The sequence below is a fragment of the Sus scrofa genome, chromosome 9, assembly GCF_000003025.6.
Source record: "Sus scrofa isolate TJ Tabasco breed Duroc chromosome 9, Sscrofa11.1, whole genome shotgun sequence".
Lineage (NCBI taxonomy): Eukaryota > Metazoa > Chordata > Mammalia > Artiodactyla > Suidae > Sus > Sus scrofa.
The window spans coordinates 4,427,719-4,448,905 of NC_010451.4; the positions used below are offsets into that span (position 1 = coordinate 4,427,719).

Here is a 21,187-nt window from a genome sequence, read left to right on the forward strand (position 1 = left end):
TTAACCCACTGAGCAAGGGCAGGGACCGAACCCGCAACCTCATGGTTCCTAGTCGGATTCGTTAACCACTGCGCCACGACGGGAACTCCTCTGCTAAATATTAATTGTACATGCAAGCATCTTTAGACTGGTGTCCTCTGCTGTGGATCAGCCACAGGTCTCTTCCCCAAATCTTTCCCCAAGGTTCCACTGTTTCTCCTGTCTTTCCCAGGAGTCTGAAGATAGTCTTACCTTAGGGCACTTCTTTTTCAACACACAGTGGATGAGCAGGTGCACCATTTGAGGCTGTAACACGGGTGCATTCGCGTTGGCCAGATGTTCCAAGTGCCCTTGCATTTCCCTTCATTATTATCAGGGACACACTCGCAGGATCTGAAACAGAAGAGGCTGCAAGGTTGCAATGACGCACTTATTCAGAGGTCAAGCTTGGCTTGTCTTCTTTTCCCTCCGCTGGTTGTAGGAAACCAACCTGGGAATTCGCGTAGTGCTCCATGGTTAACAAACCTGAGTAGTAGTATCCGTGAGGACGCGTGCTGGATCCCCGGCCTCTCTGGGCGGGTTAAGGGTCCCGCGGTACTGCGAGCTGCGTGTAGGTTCCAGACGCGGCTTGGATCTCGGATCTCGCGTTGCTTTGGCTGGAGCGTGGGCGGCGGCTGCGGCTCTCATTGGACCCGTAGCCTGGGAACGTCCCTATGCTGCAGGTGCAACCCAAAAAAGACCCACACACACACGCACACACATGCACACACACACAAAATTGAAAGAAAAGAAAAGAAACCATCCTGAGACAAGCTGTGACTTGAAGAAGTGGCGACATGAGCCTGGCAGGAGACAGGGGCCTGGCAGGAGACAGGGGCAGGAGGGACACGGGATGGGTCCGGCTGCCCCGCCCCGCCCTCCATCCTGCCGCCTCCTCATTGGGGCAGAGGAAGGTTCCCAGTAGCCAATCCCTGGCGCTGGCACCGGGCTCCACCTCTCGGTCCCTGGCCCGTGTTGCGTCTGGCGGGAAATGGAAGCGCTCCTGTTCCCCGCTCTCATCAGCAGCTTCGCCTAAGGGAGGTAGGAATATGGTGTTATTATTATTGTCTTTGAACTTGCGAACTCTGTATTGCGCACAAGGGAAAGGCAATAGCCTGCATTCGCCACAGGCAAGAGAGCAGGCCCCTGGTTTGGGTCAGTTTTAACGGTGGAAAAAAAAAAACCCGCCGCATACGGCACGGCTTTTCTCTAGAACTCGAGAGGTCTGCAATGCGATTCTTTTATTAGAGTTAACCATAAATTACACAAGGTATCTTTCCACCATAGATAATCTAATACCATACAGACTGCCAGGTTGTATGGTCCAAACTGTTGGGCTGTATATGCTGTCGCCAAGACCTGCTTCGCAAGGCTTTCCTGCTTTGGAGCTAATGCAAAGCTTCAAGTCTTTCCCGTCAGTTGCTAAATAGTTTGAAGATCTAATCGCAGGTGTGACATATGTTGTCTGTAGGAGATGAGAAGGTGCGCCGTGAGGCTGTGCTTCATTTTTTGTGATAGGAGTTGTGAGATGCAAACATTCATCCTTCATTTTAAACTATGTCTCAGCGCAACATCCCCTTAAAAAAATTCCCTGTTGAAATAGTCCATTTACTGTTAATAAGGTTTATTTTCCTTTCTTTGGGACAAATGTGTCTTACCAAGGCTTCCAATAAAATTTCCATTAATGGCTCAACTCGTTTCATTAAAGTGAACCAAAAGGAAGTTCTCCAGATCATATGGAATGGCCGGGGTCCTTTGAACTCTATCAGGACAGTAAGAGAATAACAAAGTCCTGGGCAGGACTGGATTTTTCTGCTCTTGTTGTTCTTCCGTGGAGTGTGAACTGTGCGTGAACTTTTTTCCTGATAGAATTGGAAAATAATGGATCTGCCAGATCAATGTCCGTCTGTTATTCTGTTATAGATCCACAGAATCTAGCACTAACCTCCCCCCCTAAAAAACCAAAAGCAAAAAAACCTCCTGGCACAGCGCTGCAATTGGTGCCATTTGTTGTGTTTTCAGGAGTCCATTACCTCCTTGTCCAGCTCCCTGATTAACTTAAATAGAGACAAAACATTGGCTGTTGGCAATATTAGGCTTGGATGGGGACAGATTGGTGAATTCAGTGAGGATATGAAAGAGGTAATCCCTTCTGCAGTGTGTATGTTTCTCATGAATGTTTTGTTCCCAACCATTCCCCACAAGAAGCAATATTGTTTTTATCCGTAGCTCTCACCTATTGTCCAAGAAATGAATGTGGGGTTTCTGCTGTCTACTCTGTATGTCCTTTTAAATTACAGGTTTGGGAAACAGGTGAATATGTGTTGGATTTTGTCAATACTCTGTGCATCAAGATCAAAAGAGGCCTCCATTTTAACCTTTTACCTTTTTTTCTCATTGGAATAAGGGGGTGTCATGATGCTTTGAGTTTCTGGTAGTAAGTCATTTCAAACATGAGCCCAAAGGTCTTCGTAGTATGACTCCTTGTAGAAGGACCAGGAGATTTATTTTCAGGAAAACTTGCAGTGATGCCGCAATATTCTTCCTCCTGGAAACACAGCTTCTCCTTTAGTGTCGATCTGGAGTCTGGATCTGGAAACTGTCTCTAGTTGAAGATTGAGAAACATTTGTGACATTTCTATTGCAGTGGTTGCCCTCAGCCTCCTGATGACCTGTCTTTGCTTTCATTCTGGTTGTACAGAGTGAAAAATACCTTCTATGGCCAACATCTATCTAGCGCCTTGGAATGCCGTATTGTATTAACCATCTCCCCTTTCTTTCTGCATCAGGCCCCTTAACCATGATAGTGGCCTTGACGTTCATTACAAAAAATCTTTCCACCTTGTTCCAAATGATTGAGTGCTATCACCTTCACCTTGCTACTTTATCTTGTAGTTGCCAGTTCTGTAATACCACCTGCTACCTTTATCCTACGCTGTGGAGGCCAGTCACCACTAGACCTCAGCGATACTGTTCCCTGTCTCATCAATGCATTCCTCTGCCTTCACTTAATACAACATCTCTACCACCTTTCATAAAACATAGGTGGCTTATTGGCATTTTATTATAAATTTTCCATCATGACCAGATATCTGAGTGTTTTTATGCATTTCCACCTTACGTGAGATGGTGGCATGTCTATCATTTTTATTTCACTTAGTGATCTAAAACTTCCAAGACTCCATTAAGCCAAATAGTAGTACAATTCCCAAGATTCTCACCAAAAAAAGTTATATCATAGGGGATTGCTCCTATATCTGTAAGCTTTCCCCTCCCGACTTTTACTTTGTTCCCCCTATTATTGCTGTTGCCATTTTCTTTAAGTGGAAGTTTAAAACTTTTCAGGTGTGTCGGCTCTGATGTCTTCATTCTGTGTCTCACTGTCCCCACTCTTCCCCAGCCCTGACCCCGAAATGGCATAGAAGACATCTGAGGTTTGGGAATTTCCCCTTCCCTGGAGCTTCGCTATTTCCAAGCATCCTCAGCTTTCCAAGTAGGGAGATGAGCGTCAGTTACATTCTTGCAAGGATGCCCTCTAATTTTCCAGCTTTCCTTTAAGTTAGTGGGTAATAATGGCATCATTTCATTGTCAGTCTCCATTGCATTAGTGGTTTCCCAGCATGGTCATACGATCCTGTGGTCTCAAGAATTATGATTGATATTTTTGGTTTGTGTAGGCTTCTCCACATGCGTCCGTTATGACTCTCTCCTTTGTCCATTTCTTTTCCCCACATTTTTTTTTTCTAACCGTCCTTAAACAACCTAAGGACAGTCCCCGACCTTTCCATAAAATGGTTTCATTCTATTTCAGACCTGTTCTCAGACAGATTATGGATATAGATCTAAAGTAACCTCATCTTCTGTTCTCTCAGAACATATATACTTATATATCATATTTCCATGATGTGAAATTAGTTGCTCACTGTGTTAAATAACTTATTTTATGCAGCTTCCTAAATACTCCCTCCTTATAAGATACACATAATATAATGCCAGGGGCCATGTGCTTCATATGAACCTTATGTGTTAATCAATTAACTTCAATGGAACCAAATCACAATTGGCCTTTTTTTTTTTTTTTAGGGCTGCACCTGCAGCATATGGAAGTTCCCAGTCTAGGGGTCTAATCAGAGCTACAGCTGCTGGCCTAAGCCACAGCAACATGGAATCTGAGCCACATCTTCCACCTACACCACAGCTCATGGCAACGCCAAATCCTTAACCCACTGAGCAAGGCTAGGGGTCGAACCTGCAACCTCGTGGCTCCTCGTCAGGTTTGTTTCCACTGTGCCGCGATGGGAACTCCACAGTTGGCATTTTTTAAGTGTTAGAATTATTTTCTGAAATAGCTATCATCAATTATCTCCATTGTACCAATCTGAAAGCTGAAGCAGACAGGTAACATAAGTTAATGAGAATCCACACGGCTAGTAAGTGGTTTTTGGATTCACAGCTGAGCAGTACAGCTTGCGAGCCAGTTGTCTTAAATGCCACCTTCTATTACGTCTCTTAGAATCTTAGATATACAGGTGTTTTCCATCTTAACCAAAACAAGGTGAGATGAACGACAATAAAATAAGTTTAGATAATCAGAAGTATGAGCACACAGTTAACACTTGCTGTTTAAGGGAGAAAGTGTGACATCATTGGATAGTCAGCAGAAAGGGGTCATGTAGTCACACTTGATAACCCACCTGCTCAGAAAGAAGAGATTAAAAAATTCAAGAGAACAAGTGGCATGATTTTGCTTAAGTACAAACTGAGAGAGGTACTCTAGTTGCAGAAGAGATTCGTAAAATATGCTAATATGGTCTAATGACAAAACCATTTCAATCATGATCAGGAATAGTTTAACTCTTTATAAAGAAAATAATATAATTGTAGTATACAATCGTAATGACTCGATATACCCGTAATGACTCACACACCCTAATGACACTGCACAACGTGACATACAGATATGAGTCAAGAGTAGCTAGAAAGATGAGGTATAAGGAAAGGCCAAAGGAGAGCTGTCTTCCAGTTGACAGTATGAACTGGTGGTGAATGAGACTGGAGTATACAAGGTGCACAGTTGACGGGAGAGGGGCTGTTAGATCCTTTCAAGGAACAGCTGAATCAGCTCGAACCAAACTGAGGAAACAGAAAAAGGAAAAATAGTAGGACAGTTTTGGATATCATTGAGTCATTTGTGGGAATATTGTTTAGAAACTTTGAGGGAATTCCCTGTGGTCTAGTGCTTAAGGATTTCGCATGGTCACTGCGGTGGCTCGTGTTTGATCGCCCGTCTGGGAGATTCCACTTGGGGTAAGTGCAGCCAGAAAAAAACCCCAAACAAACAGAAACAAAGAAACAAGCAAACACAACCTTTCAAAGGATTCTAGCTACGTAAAATAAAGTAAGAATACATGACACAAATAACAGGAAGGCCTCTGTTTCTTCATCTGTCTGCTCAGAAGACATTTTTGCTAGAATCATCTCAGTTTCCAGTGATTTAAAATGATTTCAATCTTGTTGACCTGGACATATAAACAGTTCCATTCATTGAGACTTACAAATGCGTAGTTTAGTTAAGGTCAGATGTAGTAAGTCAATAAAACACCTCTGATAAAGCTGATAAGACTGAACAACAGAAGAGTATCTTGGAGGAAACACAGTGAGTGAGACCACGCAATTGTGATATTGCATTACTGGACAAATATACTAAAAATAAATCATCTAAGTCAGCCCTCTTCTCAGCACATTTTCTAGGAACAAAATCTCGTCAGTAAAAGTTAATATGTTTATTACAAATGGAAGATTAGGGATTCATGGTTCTGGAATTAGGGCTGCATGTCTCCCCTGCCCCTATAAGTCTTAGGAACCTGCTGCAGAGAGAGTTGGTTGTGTAGGATTTGTGAGAAGTCAACACTTGGAGGAATCGTTTTCTGATCCTGCTGGTTCGTATGCCGTAGATCATTGGGTTCACCATGGGTGGAACGAGGACATAGATGTTAGCCACAAAGATGTGAACGTGAGGAGGCACGCGGTGCCCAAACCTGTGGGTGAGGAAGGAGAAGAAGGCTGGCGTATAGGCTACTAAGATCACACAGACGTGGGATCCACACGTGCCCAAGGTCTTGAGCCGAGCAGCCTTGGACGGAAGATGGAAGACAGTGTGAAGGATGCGAACATACGAACAGAGGATTAATATGAAATCTAAACCGCCGGTAAGGAAGGCAGCAGTTAGGCTGTAGATTCTGTAGGTCCTGGTCTCTGCACAAGCCAGCCTGATCAGAGCCATAAACTCACAGTACGTGTGAGGGATGATATTCGTTCTGCAATAGGGAGGCCTCCGAAGCATGAAGGGTTGAGGACTGAAAAGCAGAGCTCCGCGGAAGACAACAGCCAGCCCCGAGGTCTTGATGACTCGGTGGCTCAGGATGACGGAGTGTCTCAGGGGATTGCAGACGGCCACGCACCTGTCCACGGCCATGGCCAGGATGAACCCCGAGGCCATGCTGCACAGCGAATGAATGAGAAACACTTGTATGAGACAGGCTTCAAAATCGATCTCCCTGTCATGGAACCAAAAAATGCTGAGGATTTTGGGCATAGTAGTGGTGGAGAGGCTCACGTCAGCCACAGAGAGCATACAGAGGAAGAAGTACATGGGCTCGTGCAGCGTAGAGTCCGTTCTGACAATACACAGGATGGAGAAGTTCCCCAGGAGAGCACTTAGGTAGACAAGGCAGAAGGGTATCGACAGCCAGCCGTGGATGCCTCCATCCCTGGGATGCCAAGGAGAAGAAAGGTCCGGGGATGGCTGTTGGTAGTGTTTAGCAAGGGCATGATGAAGGAGACTGGCTGCGCTCTGTTGCAGATGATTTCATGTTCGTTTCTCCATCATTTACTAACGGCTTTATATTGGTTTTATATATTACACGCAATAGTTATACATGATCTAAAATACTTGACAATGGCTTAAGGAAAAAAATGCATAAATAGGACTCAATCCCTAACCTTAGATATTAACGTTCTTCTTAGGGGAGAAACTCCTGCCAACCAATGATTAAAGTCTGTTATGATTAATGCAGTAAAAGTTATATGCACAAGCAGTTTTGTGGCTCAAAAGGTGGGGATATTTATTCCGCTTACATGAGTCAGAGGATTCATAGATAAGATGCTTAGCCTTGATTCTGAAGCATTCTGGACCTTTGAAATAGAAGGGAAAAGGAGAACATTATAACTTATATGAAGTTCACCATCAGAAGACACTAATGCTAACTGTATTACCCCAGGTTAGAATTCGTTTGCCCAGAATGATTTGTGAAAAATATTAAAATGGGCGTCACATTGTAGGATGAAGAGCACAGAAGATTCTCTCCTGAATGTGACTGTCCACTCTGCCGCATGTAATCAGCATGTTTTGAAAAGTAGTTTTGATGACACGTATTTGAGACTCTTTTTCCAGTGAATGAGAACTGTAGGAGCGCAACGAAGGCTCTAATCCAGGTCCCGTTCCTCGGGCTCTGAACCGGTCTCCTGAGGCTAAGTAAAAATTAGGAGCCGTCCACGTATAAGGCAGACAAGAACTTTGAGCCAAGCAGTAATCACCTTTCAACTGGCATCTCATTCCTCCTCCAAACATTACTTCTTTTATCCATCCTTTCTATCCGACAGGTTCAGACTGCAGAGTTCTGGAGGTTGCACAGCTCAGCAACACATAAGCTAAGTCGTGCCAAGGTCACACATCCCAATATTCACTCTGAGGACTGTGTATAGACCAGATACACAAGAGCAAAAATGGTAGCACATTACACCTGTTGAGAGGTGTACATTGAAGCAAGAGAAAACAACTGCAGATACAGAAACCAGAGAGCCCAGAAAAAGAGTAAGTGGAAATTCTATCACTGTTATGCCAATATGCCCAGAGAGGTGATTAAACAAAAAAGTACACTTCCATGAGGACGTACGTAAAAGATGCTCAACTTCTCGGCGCTGTGCTCCTTAACACCTGCTTCAGGTGTCGGTCAGAAAGCCAAAAAGTCAAAAGTCCTAACCCCCAGAGGATGACATGGAAGAAGCAAACATATCACTCAGTTTGGGAGTGGCACGCACCGGGCACAGGCAGATATATCTCATTTGAAAGTGAGTAAAAGACAAAAAAGGAAATTAAAATTATTGGGTAACAGATTTGGAAATCGGTTCAATGTATATAGTTCAGGATTTATTCTGAATAATAGCTGTACCTTAGTCAATATAATAGAAGTTTAGAAATTAGATATTAGTATTTAAAGGGTAAATGAAGCACACCCATGCTTGTGCAATTAAATGTAGTATTCAGAATGACTCTTCAATTAAAGAGCAAATCAAGTTCAAAGCAACACCCCCCTAAAACTATAAAATATGAGAACACATGCCATCTGCATGACATAATTCCAGTCCTGAAATTTGCAGGAAATTCATAGACCACATTGCTGTTATTATAGGAATGATAGGGAGAAATTTAGTAAAGAAACTTTGAAGGTGTTAAAGTAGCACCGACAGTAATCTCTGGGAAAAACAGGAGAAAGGAAATGAGGATGAGAAAAAACAGCGAAAGCACGTTATTTAAAAGAGGACCAAGCCTGACAAAATTCTACTAAGTTAAAAAAAAACCAAAAAAACCAAAAAACCACTGAAGGACTAAATTAAGCAAATTTAGAAATACAAAACAGTAAATAATATATTTACTGTGGAATTGCATGTTAGGGCCTTACATGACCCACAAAGTGGGCCCATTGTTCTTCTGCCAAAAGGATATTCTTTGGTGTGCAAATTCTGTTTCCCTCTTAATCAAACCCTGGACTCACCATTTCGTAGTCTTCGCTTTCTTCTGGAGACTTAGTGACTAAGGCCTGAATTAGAAATTCTGATTTATATTTTTCGCAGTGGACGGTGATGAAGCAAAGGGGTCAGATGGCCTGAATCCAATTTAGGACGCCCTCCTTTAGTCTGTTTCCCCAGAAGCAGCGAGGAGACAGTACTCTCGTGGAATTTCTTTCTTTTTGTCCCATTGCCACCACGGGAACTGACTGCTTTTTGGTAAATCACGAAACCCCTGCTTCTCAGTTCAGCAAGAATAATCTGTGTTTTTAGATGGACAAGTGCAGGCAGCTTTCCCGAGCTTGCAGAATCAGAAAAGAAAGTAAACTCACATAATCCCTCTTCTCCCAGGGGCTTCTTTCTGTAGCGCAGCCTAGAATTCTTCATCCTCAGCTCCTGGAAAGGTATCTTCAATATCCTGTCTTATTCTTGAGCCTGTCGTACGTACATACCACATGCTGACGTGTGTGCTTTGCCGTAGGGTTTGATTAAATGGGGTCCATAGGCTATTACTTTCATATCTCCTCATTTCACTGGCCTTGCCCGTCCTTAGAAAACCTCAACTGAATGGCCTCCCTTTCCTAGAGAGAAGATCAGATGGGAAGCCTCTTGAATAAGCTTGTGGAGAAAAGGAAAATCCTAGAAAAGTAGGATCTGGTGATCAAGAAAGATCACTGTTGGAGTTCCCATCTTGGCTCAGCGGTTAAAGAACCTGCCTAGCATCCATGAGGATGCAGGGTTCAATCCTTGGCCTCATTCAGTGGGTTCAGGGTCCAGCGTTGCTGTGAGCTGTGGTGTAGGTCACAGACAGAGTCGGATCCCACATTGTCGTGGCTGTGGTGTAGGCTGGCAGCTGTAGCTCCAAGTCGACCCCTAGCCTGGGAACCTCCATATGAAAAAAAATGAAAAACAAAAAAAGAAATATCACTGTTAATTCAGACCCTGAATTGATAGAAATAAGGAAAAAAGATACAAAAAGACTTTATCACATCTTATGAATTTGGGGACGTGGTTTCTCTATAGAAGATACGAGACCTCACTCCTTATTTTCTTACCCGCAGGTATCGGGGACCCATTTTAATCTTCCCGTGTCATTCTGTTTTCTAATCCCTTTGAAGGCCTGGTGCCTTCGGCTCCACACCTCTGGTGACGAACGGAGATGTTGTGTAGTTGTGTTATCCTTGATCTTACCTGTCCTGTGTCACCAGAACCTCCTGGCATATCTTCAGGATAATCGGCCCTTTCATCTCACCTCGGTCACATTAATAGTTTTAGAATCACAGTCTCCCAGGAGTCAAGAAAGTGGCTCAGCTGTGCATGGATTCCCTTTGGAGCCCAACCTGTGAGATTTCTTGAGCAGAAAGTAGTAGCAAGTTTTCAGAGTCTGTTCTCCCTCCATTTTTAGTCAAGAACCAAGAAGAGGGAAGAAAACGTGATTTTGTCAGTGGAATCTGTCTCACTATGAACCTCTTTTCCTTGGGACATGGTTGGTCGGAAATACTTAGTTTACAGATGTCAGAGTTCTCGTCGTGGCTCAGGGGTTAACAAATCCGACAAGGAACCATGAGGTTGCAGGTTCGATCCCTGGCCTTGCTCAGTGGGTTAAGGATCCGGCGTTGCCGTGAAGTGTGGTGTAGGTTGCAGATGCAGCTCGGATCCCGTGTTGCTGTGGCTGTGGTGTAGGCCGGTGGCTACAGCTCCGATTCGACCCCTAGCCTGGGAACCTCCATATGCCTCAGGCACGGATCTAGAAAAGACCAAAAAAAAAAAAAAAAAAAAAAAAGAAACACTTAGTTTACAGATATGTTTCTTGCTTTAAATTCTTTCAAGGTTATAAGCACATTGGGTTTGCATAATGATTGTTGACTTGGTGGAGTATGCATAATGTCTCATTTCCTTTGAGAAAATATGCAACAAAGAACTTTTGGTTAATATTTTTCATAAATTTAATTTTAATAGCTTCCATAATTATAATTTTAATGGTCATAAAATATATCACTTAATTTATGTTCCATAATTTACTTAACCATCTGTCAGTTCCTAGGTATATGTGTTATTTTCATTGTTCCACTGATTACAAAAAAGAAAAAAAAAATCAATTCCTTACACAACTGTGATAGGCACATAATAGAAATAAAGAAAAAAAAAAAAAAAAACCCCACAAACTGCCCACATCTACTGCTGTAAACATTATTGTGCAAAGAAGCTTTGTAATTTCTTACCACACCACCATGGACATAAAAGTTTTTCACATTCCTGCGTTAATTCATTAAATCAACTCCTTTCTGTGCACTAGGAAATAGGTACTATTCCAGGGACTAGAAACGTAATAATCAAAACGGACAAGGTCCTTCCTATTAGGATATTTGCCGTATGAGAGAAATCCACAAACGATTAAAAACGTAGTATTTCGGGATATCAGTAAGTTCTCTTATGAAAGCCCAGAGGTTGGTATGCTGGAGACTGACTAGAAGCAGAAGATGGAGAAATTCTAGAAAAAGAAGGTCAGGAAAGAACTTTATTGGAGGCTGACCGAATTGAAACCCAGATGATAGGAAAACACGAGTCATTCAAAGAAAGGAGGGAGATGATGGCAAGAAAAATAAATGATGGAATATCTTGCACAGTGGGAGAAAATTCTTACTAAGTTTTAAGGAGAAAGAAAAGAGTAGAATAGTTGAAACAAGGTATGCAAAGGGAATGAGTGGTCCTTGAGAAGTTTAAAAAGAGGCACAGGACAGATCATTTAGGGCCTTCGAGAGCAGTGAAAAAAATCTTAAATTCAATCTAATCCCACCAGGAAACCTTTTTGCAGCTGTGTATAATGTGACCTCCTATGTAGAGAACTGATGTAGAATTACGATTTTCAAAGACCAGGGTCTAAGATGATGCCAGGTTTTCTAAGAGAGCTAAGATATAAAGAAACATGAATGGATTATGCGTATGTTTTAGAGTTGAATTTATGGAGTGATTGCGAAAAACGAAAAGGAATCGAGGCTGACCATGAATTTGGAGGCAGAGAGAAAGAGATGATTGACTCTCAGGGTCTGTGCAGCAGAACGCAGTCGTGGTTCGGATTCAGATCGTGGTTGTTGGGATGAAGTGAACTAGGAGATGTGAGACCAACTTAAGCTGGAATCAGCAGAACTTACTGTTGGGCTGGACGTAGAGGGTGAAGAAAAGGGATCAGTGAACATACTTTGCATCACCCACCTCCTCGCATATGTCCAGGACTTTTCCCTGCTGCACCTTCATCTTCTGCATGTGTGTAGTCTTTCCTTCTATGTCCCATTTATTCCTATGGCTACAAATAGGAGTGTGTGCTGATGATTTCTAGGTTTGTGTAACTACTTCCGCCCTAAATACTGAAATGGAACTTCTCTACCCATCCAACCATTGTCTTCTCTATCCGAGTATGGAGTATGTGTTTCAGCCGAGTGCTTCTAAAACAAAATTCTTGAACTCCAGTCTCCACAATCCAGCTTTCCTCTAGCCTTCTCCTTCTCGGTGAGTTGTGTGAAAATAGACCCATGAGCACGTTCTTCAGTCTTTTCCCTGTGCTGGAAACGTACCTTTCATCCATCATCCCCACACTGAGAGCTTTTCCAGGGACATAGCCTTGGGACAGCACAGTGTCTTTCTGAGGCCATCTGGGTGGCATTTGTGACTGAACCCAGGCCTCTATATACACTTATAAAACTCTGGAGGATGGATGTGGAGATGTACTCATCTTGCATCTGTCCAAGACATCAACACTGAAAATAGACAATGATGGGGGGGGGGTTCCATTTAAAGGGCATGATATACAAGGCCAGACATAAGAACATGGCATTGGGAGTTCCCGTCGTGGCTCAGTGGTTAACGAATCGGACTAGGAACCATGAGGTTGCAGGTTCGATCCTGGGCTTTGCTCAGCGGGTTAAGGATCTGGTGTTGCTGTGAGCTGTGGTGTAGGTTGAAGATGTGGCTTGGATCCTGCATGGCTGTGGCTCTGGTGTAGACCTAGCCTGAGAACCTCCATATGCCACAGGTGCAGCCCTAAAAAGACAAAAGACAAAATAAAACAAACAGGACATTGAATGGAGGTTCCAACTTCCGTATAGCCACCTAGCAAGAGAGTTGATAGAAAGAAGGACTGGAATATTAGAGGGATTAAATACTAGTAGTAAAATCACCGTGGCCAGCTGGACTGAGATACTGTCCTCGGCTTTAATACAGAAGAATGCTCAACCAGTATGGTGTTGACCCCTATGCCGGAGTAGGGACGCTGCAGAGAGATCAAACCCCATAAAGGTGTGGAAATCACAGGAGGCAGCCGCTGTCCCAACTCTCATCCTGGATCCGTGTGCTCTGCTGCTGAGAACACCCGTCACGGCCGAGAACGGGCTTGTCTACTGGGATTTGCAATGGAATATCCCACCAGGATGGGCAAGGTACTTCCATCCCTGGGTGAGGAAGGACGACTCAGTCACCGCTGGCGTACCATTGCCCTGTTGCCAGCGGGACCTGATGAAAAACACTGTCCCTGGCCTGGAGCAGCTGTCACTGGAAGGGGACAGAATGGCTGTCCTGTCTGGCCCACTGGCCCTCCGTTCACGTCCTCACGCCTGGGACAGGGCCGCACCCCTTGGTCAGAATATAGAATATGCACAACCAGGCTAGGTTTCTAAAACCACCAACCCCCCTCCCAAAGCCAGGTGGACGTGGTCTGTGTTCTACTGATGCAATTAGTTGGCCACCACTGCTGTTCCCTCCACTGGCCACACAGAGAAGCCCAGGCTAAATGCACTCCGCCAGCCTTCAAGCATAGCTGGGAGAACCTGTCTTTACTGGAGACTGAAATGTCCCTCACGAGAAGAGCTGCCCTCAAAAACAGGATGTCCTTCAATAGCATTACTGCCCAGCGAGGAGGCGTCTGAGCCGTTATTCACGATGGATGTTGGAGTTCAGACCGGATGTGCCGCGTCCAGCGCTGCAGGGCAACGGGAGATCCTGAAAGAGGGACCGCGTGGTGTAACAAAGCACACAGGAGCTCCTGCCGTGGCGCAGTGGGAGTGGATCCGACTAGGAACCATGAGGGTGGGGGTTCGATCCCTGGCCTCACTCACTGGGTTAAGGATCCAGTGTTGCCATGAGTTGCGGTATAGGTCACAGACACAGCTCGGATCCTGCGTTACTGTGGCTGTGGTGTAGGCCAGCAGCTGTAGCTCCAATTAGACCCCTAGCCTGGGACCCTCCATGTACCACAGGTGTGACCCTAAAAAGAACGGACACACACACACACACACACGACTCTCTTGCATCTAGAAAGTGGGGGACCAGGAGGCACTCTGGTTCCGCAGAACAAAGGCGCCCAGGCTTTAGCCCACATGAATTGTATTAGGGAAGGGACGTAGGTTAATGAGCAAAAGCAGGTGCAGGTGATGATAAAGCTGTCTCTGTGGTTGTGCTGTTGCACGTGCGCCAGATTTGTTTACTGCAGATTCAGCAGTTTGTGGTCTCCGACCCCGATGAATCACTGCTGTGTCGTCTTTATTCAATCAAATGAGGCTACAGTGAGCCCCCCTGATTGATCCAGTCCCCAGCTTAGACAAAATGATGGTTCAGTTTATGTGGACCTGGGTGGGGAAAAAAAAACCCAACAACAGCAAAAACCAAGAACTTATTCTGGGAATCTTTATCTTGTGTTTTCTCTTGCCTGCGCCTGTGTTATTGTTGCGTGTGCCCTCAGTGCGTCCAGATGCCACCAAAGAGACCACCTCCGTGCTAGGGAAACCCCTGTGTCAGCATCCTCACCCTCGGCTGTTCTTGGAATGGAAAGTCCACCCACCGTTTTCATGCCAGGAGTGAGGAAGGCCTTCGCCTGGAGAGCATGATGTATGTTTAAGACCATCTGGACAATCTGGGTTTCTGATCCACGTCCTCGGTATTCACGTCGAAGGATCTAGTGCAGAGATGCACCTCTCTCTCATACTGAACATAAAAAGACATTATGCCAACAAAGGGACTGGGCACGCCCTTTCCTTGTTAGTACACATGTGGGATATTTGTAACAAACAAGAATTCTGAGACTCAGGCCGTCTTGCTGAGGGGCAGCTTCCAGAGACAATCAAGGGTTACCTGCTGCCCCCATCCCATCCTGGATTCTCTTTTTCTGAAGATGTCGCCTTTAAAGTCTTGGGACCTGAATCTTGCGCTCACCTGTCCAATTCCCAGTGGCTTCTTTCTCTGCCACTGCAGGGGGGCCTTCCCCACCAGTGCCCATGGGAGTCTTAGCACATGAGGAAGCATGTCTGTAACTGAGCTCATTTGGAAAAGCTGTGAGTCATGAACGAACGGAAGGTTTCCTCAGTGAGGTGGGTGCTCCTTCTCTCCCCGGAACCCCCACTGCCTCAAGGCAGCGTGCAGTTGATCTCGTGGGGGTCATGGGTTGGGTGGACAATAGCCAGAGTGAAGGTGTCAGGGCTCCAGTTAGAAGCAACGGTCTCTGAAGCACAGGCTCGTGTAAGGTTCCATGAGGTATCTGAACCCACTTGGAACTGGGGCCCCTGGAAAGCCTGTCTGTGCTGCAGGCAGCAGCATCTCTGTCTGTCCTGTTAGAGGTTGAGACGAGCCTCGACTTTCCTGACAGTAGCCGTCTGTATGTGCTTCCCTGCCTAGTTCAGGACTTCAGAGGGAGACCGATCGGGTGAAAGGGATTGGATTGTAGATGTGTCGACCCTACATTCTGAGCAAACCCTAGAAATGGGTAATATTTAAGCAATGGTCCCTGCTGTTCAAAGCTGCCTTAAATCTATTAAGTCAATTTACCTTTACAAAACCCTGCAGAGGTCTTGCCTCCTCATGGTTAGTATAAAGAGTACAAACTTTGTAGTTATACATGGTTTCAAATTCCAGTCTATGAATTCATAGTTGCGTAATTTTAGGCAGATGAATCCACCATTCTTAGCTTGTTTTCTCATCTGTGTCATGGTATGACTACCTAACCGCAATTTCCATAAAGATTCAGTGGGATAATGCCTGCAGTATAACTTACGTGGTTTTCAACAGATGCTCAACTTTGTTTACTGTAAAGAGAAAGATAGAGGAAGTAGGACTTAGCCAGAAAACATTAAAAGGCCATATATTTAATTCTTTCCAATAAACAGATGTGAGCTTCTTTCTTTGCTTCCCTCATTTTCTCCATCCTGTGGTCAAATAGGGAACAAAATATTTGACAAAATTCAATTTTGTTGGAGACCGATCCCAGGGTATGTGTGACAGAGTTAATATTAAAATCAGGAAATAGTTAATGCACAAAGTTTGGGGCTAGTGTGGGCTGGTAATAGAATTACAGTGATTCCCTGGGTGTGTTTCTATGGAAAGTACTAACCACACACAGTAACACACCTTACTTTCTGTCTTTTTTCTTTATTCATTAATTGGAACAACAGCAAAAATATGAAAAGACATTGTCTCTGCCAAGAAACAATGTGCTATATGATAAAGGAGAAGTACATGCCTAAATGTAAAACACAGTATGACGAGAGATAGATGGCAGGTAAGTGTACACACTGTAGGGTCACCGCTGTGAATGGCGGTTCAGAGGAGCTAGAAAAATCATCTCAGGGGGGCAGACATGTGAGCAGAGCCTTTGTTTTTAAGCAGAAACTGCTGAAAGTTTGATCTGTGCAGAAATACCTTGGAGGACAAAGACAAAAAGTCACCACTCTCATGAATTGGGTAGGTGACCAGTCTATGGAGAGAGGTGGGCGAATGGTTTTTCAAGAGAATAGAAGAGTTTCTTAATAGTTACAGGAAAGGGAAAGTCACATCTCCTTTGCAATTTCTTGGTTTCTCTTTTTTCTGAAGATGACAGTTGAAACTCTGCATTCTTGCTTTAACTACAGGTAATGCAGATCAAGTCTGTCAGCACTATTAAAAAAATCAAACCATGGTGATACAGCTAAATTTTACTCCCTTTCCACTCCTTTTCTTCCTTCATATATTTTAGACTCCGAATTTGGATGGGTGTCCTTTCAGGTTGTTTTCTGGTTTCAGTATAAATTTAAAAAATTTTTTATGTATATGTGTAACAGTTCATATTATAGAATGTGTCATATATACATACATGTGTATAAATGAATAGAAAACAAACAGCTTCATTTTAAAATTTTGGATGTCTTCTCTTTCAGTTTTTAAAGTATACTTGTTTTAATTACTACTCAATACTGCTGATATAAATATATAATATAATATGTAATATAACATAAACTTGCCACAACTTTTAATTTAACTGTCACTTTACTGATGGACATTCTTTGAATGCAACGATTTTTCTTCTGTCGTTGGCAGTTTTACAATGAGAAACACCGTATATACCTCCATGTGCTTATTGAAAATTATTTCCTGGGATGGCAAGTAGTTAAAACACTCTACCAAAAATACTGTTTTTAGTACAATGCTTTCTACAAAATTTCCCTCCAAAGCGGGGCCGACCCCTACCAGTCATGCAGAAGAGTTGTCCTTTAGCCCAAATGTCACTAAGGCGTGGCATCGTCACTGGTGTTCTTTGGTTAAAAATATGTGTTTTGTATTCATTGTAATTTTGAATTTCCTGATGGCCAGTGACGGCAGGATCTATTTTAAGTGGTTGGATATGTACATTCACGTCACTGTTAGTTTTCCCTGCATCATCTGTCCATTCATTTTCCATCGGGAAAATGTATTTAAACGGTGCAGTGGGACAGAGCAAATAGGAAGGCTGAGTGTGACAGTGAATGAGAAGTACGAAAACCTGAATGGATCCACAATACAGATAAAAGGATACAAACATTCATTTTAGGAGGAAAAAAGGGAAGTGTGTAAAAATCGTGTAGCTCAGAGCATATGCCCATCCTCATGGTACAAGCGGGTGTGACTGGGAGAGCTTTTCTCTGATAACGACAATCTTCCCTCCGAGCTCAGAGCTCACAGCGTATATTGAGCATGAGAGTAAGTGTCTTGAGAAGGTGTCAGTTAAGAAGAGAAAAGCTTAGCCTTGGGCCAGCTCCTTCATGGAATTTCGTAAAGGAAGACTTTCCACCAGCATCCGTCATCAAATCAAGGGCGATGGTATTTCCTAATGTTATGTGTACACACGGATTCACCCTCTCACATACATCATGTAAACACATGACGCAGCCTTGGGGAAATTTATGTGATAGTGAAGAGTGAGGTCTCTGGATCAGTGTCTCTGGTACAGGCAGCGGTTTAACCTCATCCAAGGCATTTGAACTCTCCGGATCCTAACTGGGGTTAAAATTCATGAGTGTTTAACTTGAAATGTTCTCAGAAAAACAGCTGACTAAGCATTTAGAAATTGCAGGTTGTTGCATAACTTCCCAATAGTGTGATGTCGCTGGATTCCTTGTGTGTATCCCAATTTATATCACAATCCAGAAATGCGGTATTCTCTACACGTCCCAAGCTCCTCAGTCCATTGAATCCAGCTGTTTCCTGCCCAAAAGAGAATGTCCATCCCTAGGGACCTTGAAAGCCAAACTGTCAAAGAGCAGAAACTTGAGTGTGAAACTTCAACAACAGATTGAATGGCTACAACATGGGTCATCATTGTAAATCAAGATTGCTACCCAGTGTGCTGTATATCTTCCAGTCTCTGTGACAGTGGACCCTGGTTTCATGGTTATTTTTCTGACCGTAGACTCCATAATCTGCAAGTATCTATAATGTTAGGTAGAGTAAAAGGAACAGTATCAATTGTGCTTCTAAAAGAAGAAAAGGGAAAACAAACTTGTTTTAGAGTTGCAATAGGTCTTTCAGTGTTGCTCCAGTAGTCTTAAGAAATGGAACAGGTGTAATCAGCAACCCACAGTATGGGGCAGGGGTAGGGATCAGCCCACACAGGAGAAGCTTGCAGCACAAAGGGAAGGTTATGAAGGATGCTTGGATGAAGTCGACTCTAGACTGAACTTCATCAAAAGCATGTCATGAAGTTGTTTTTTTACTAATTGGAGACATTGTTAGAAAATAGAGGAGGCTCATAACTCAGGTTACAATCATGCTATAATTACTGCCTGTGATGGTTAAAGCAAACACAAATTCTGGGGCCAGCGGAGAGTCGTGGGCAAGGCAGAGAGCTCTTCATTCTTGACACAGTGTCATCAGGCCCACTCTGATCATCCTGAATGAGTTCCACGGTGGGTGGGGTGAAAGAACCCCCTTCTGTTCATTGCGCAGCCATCAGCATATCCTCCAGATTTTGGCATTTTGATCGCCAAGCTATATCCTGTAGCTTGGAATGTCCAAAAGTTATTATAACTAAAATCTAACTTAAAAAAAAGTATTTTCAGTTAAAACTTCCCACACTCTCCTTGCCTCACTCTCATTTGTGTCTTACAACCACACTTTTCTTAAGTCATCCAAACCTATGACTCTTACACCTCAGCTTTCAGTTGTGTCAGTTTCATTGCAAAGAATAGAAGCTCTTGGATTTTCATACATTGACTTCTGACTTTTGATTCTATTTTTGATGGAGCATTAGGGATCAGCTACACTGTAAATTACAACTCTGAAATATGTGACAATCATATGATGAAATCCTTTCTAAGGATATAAACAGATGTTTTAATTACTACATGACGTACATTTTCTTGCATTTTGGCTGACTTAGAGTTTTGACCTTTTTAAGTTTTTATTTATTTGCTTAGAAGAAAATCACGAAGAGAAAGCTAAGCACCTGATGCTGGGTATGTCAGCATACAATAAGACGGATGTCCATCCGTCCATCTTCATTCTCATCGGCATTCCTGGATTGGAGGCTGCTCACATCTGGATCTCCATCCCCTTTTGTGTGGGCTACCTTTTGGCCCTCCTGGGAAACTGCTCTCTTCTCTTTATCATCAAGACAGACTCCAGCCTCCACGAGCCAATGTACCTTTTCCTCTGCATGGTGGCTGTGGCTGACCTTACTGTGTGCACCACCGCCGTGCCCAAACTTCTCAGTATCTTCTGGTTCCATGACAGAGAGATTCACTTTGAAGCCTGCCTCACCCAAGTGTTTCTAATTCACTCCTGCTCCACCATGGAGTCTGGCTTCTTCCTGGCCCTAGCTTTTGACCGCTATGTAGCCATTTGTAATCCGCTAAGACACTCCGCTATTCTGACCCACGCTGTGACTTGGGGGATGGGTCTAGCTGTTGTGCTCCGGGGCACAGCCCTCCTTAGTCCTCACCCCTTCTGCTTCGGTGGCTGCCCTACTGCAGAACCAATGTCATTTCCCACACCTACTGTGAGTTTATGGCCCTCATCAAGATCGCCTGTGCGGAGACGAGAGTCCTCAGAGCCTACAGCCTCGCTGTTGCCTTCCTTACAGGAGGAGTGGACTTCCTATTGATCATCTGTTCCTATGTCCTCATCCTCCACACTGTCTTCCACCTCCCGTCCAAGGATGCCCGCCTCAAGACCTTGGGCACCTGTGGCTCCCATGTGTGTGTGATCCTGGTGTCCTATACCCCAGCCTTCTTCTCTTTTCTCACCCACAGGTTTGGGCACCACGTGGCAGCCCATGTCCACATATTTGTGGCCAACATCTACCTTCTGGTCCCACCCATGGTGAACCCTGTCATCTATGGGGTGAGGACCAAGAAGATCCGGGACAGGTTCCTTAAATTTTTCAGTGCTTCAAAACCTCTGAACTAAATCTGCTTAGTTGCTGAGTCAGAGATGAACAAATTATATAGTTTCTGCCTTGGAATTTGTGTTTCTTCATTCAGTTCCTTTTGTTGTCCCGAGGGATTATGTATTTCTGTGGGAAGTAACTCATTCAAAGATAGGTTCTGTGTTATAAGAAACACTACATTGAGGCAGATATATTACCAAGGAGGACTCTTTATCAAAATATTAAAATATTCCCTTAAAGAAAAAAAACTAACAAATCTACAGAGAATTATCTGAGGCTAAAAATAAGAGATATTTCAAAACAATAGGATGTGTATAATCACACATCTGTGGTTTGCTTTTTTTGTGAGTTTTTAGGGCTGCCCCTGTGGTATACAGAGGTTCCCAGGCTAGGGGTCCAATCAGAGCTACAGCTGCTGGCCTGCACCACAGCTCACAGCAACACCGTATCCTTAACCCACTGAGTGAGGCCAGGGATTGAGCCCGCATCCTCATGGATAGTAGTCGGGTTCGTTTCCACTGAGCCACAGCAGGAACTCTGGTTTATCACTTTAGACATTATCAGATTTAGAAATTTTTCCATTTTACTCCGGTCCTTTCTTCTTGACTCAAGTACCTTCTTTCAATACCTTCTCAGTGAGAGTCTTTTGACGCCAGCTTTTCT

General features: G+C 43.9%; 3 protein-coding genes across 3 annotated transcripts in view; 2 read left to right on the forward strand and 1 right to left on the reverse strand.

The window, feature by feature from the left end:
* LOC100515441 (olfactory receptor 52A5-like) overlaps positions 799-21,187 on the forward strand; it is a 202,980-nt gene continuing 182,591 nt past the window's right edge. Inside the window, exon 1 of the mRNA XM_021062371.1 lies at positions 799-1,059. The gene's annotated coding sequence lies outside the window, so the exon portion shown is untranslated. The remainder of the gene's footprint in view (positions 1,060-21,187) is intronic.
* LOC100512180 (olfactory receptor 52D1-like) lies at positions 5,819-12,448 on the reverse strand. The gene is given in 4 exon segments (XM_021062225.1): positions 5,819-6,777; positions 6,780-6,860; positions 8,853-8,872; positions 12,438-12,448. Coding segments are annotated over 4 exon segments (1,071 nt in total).
* Positions 16,399-20,544, forward strand: LOC110255335 (olfactory receptor 52D1-like). The gene is given in 3 exon segments (XM_021062227.1): positions 16,399-16,405; positions 19,554-20,081; positions 20,084-20,544. Coding segments are annotated over 3 exon segments (996 nt in total).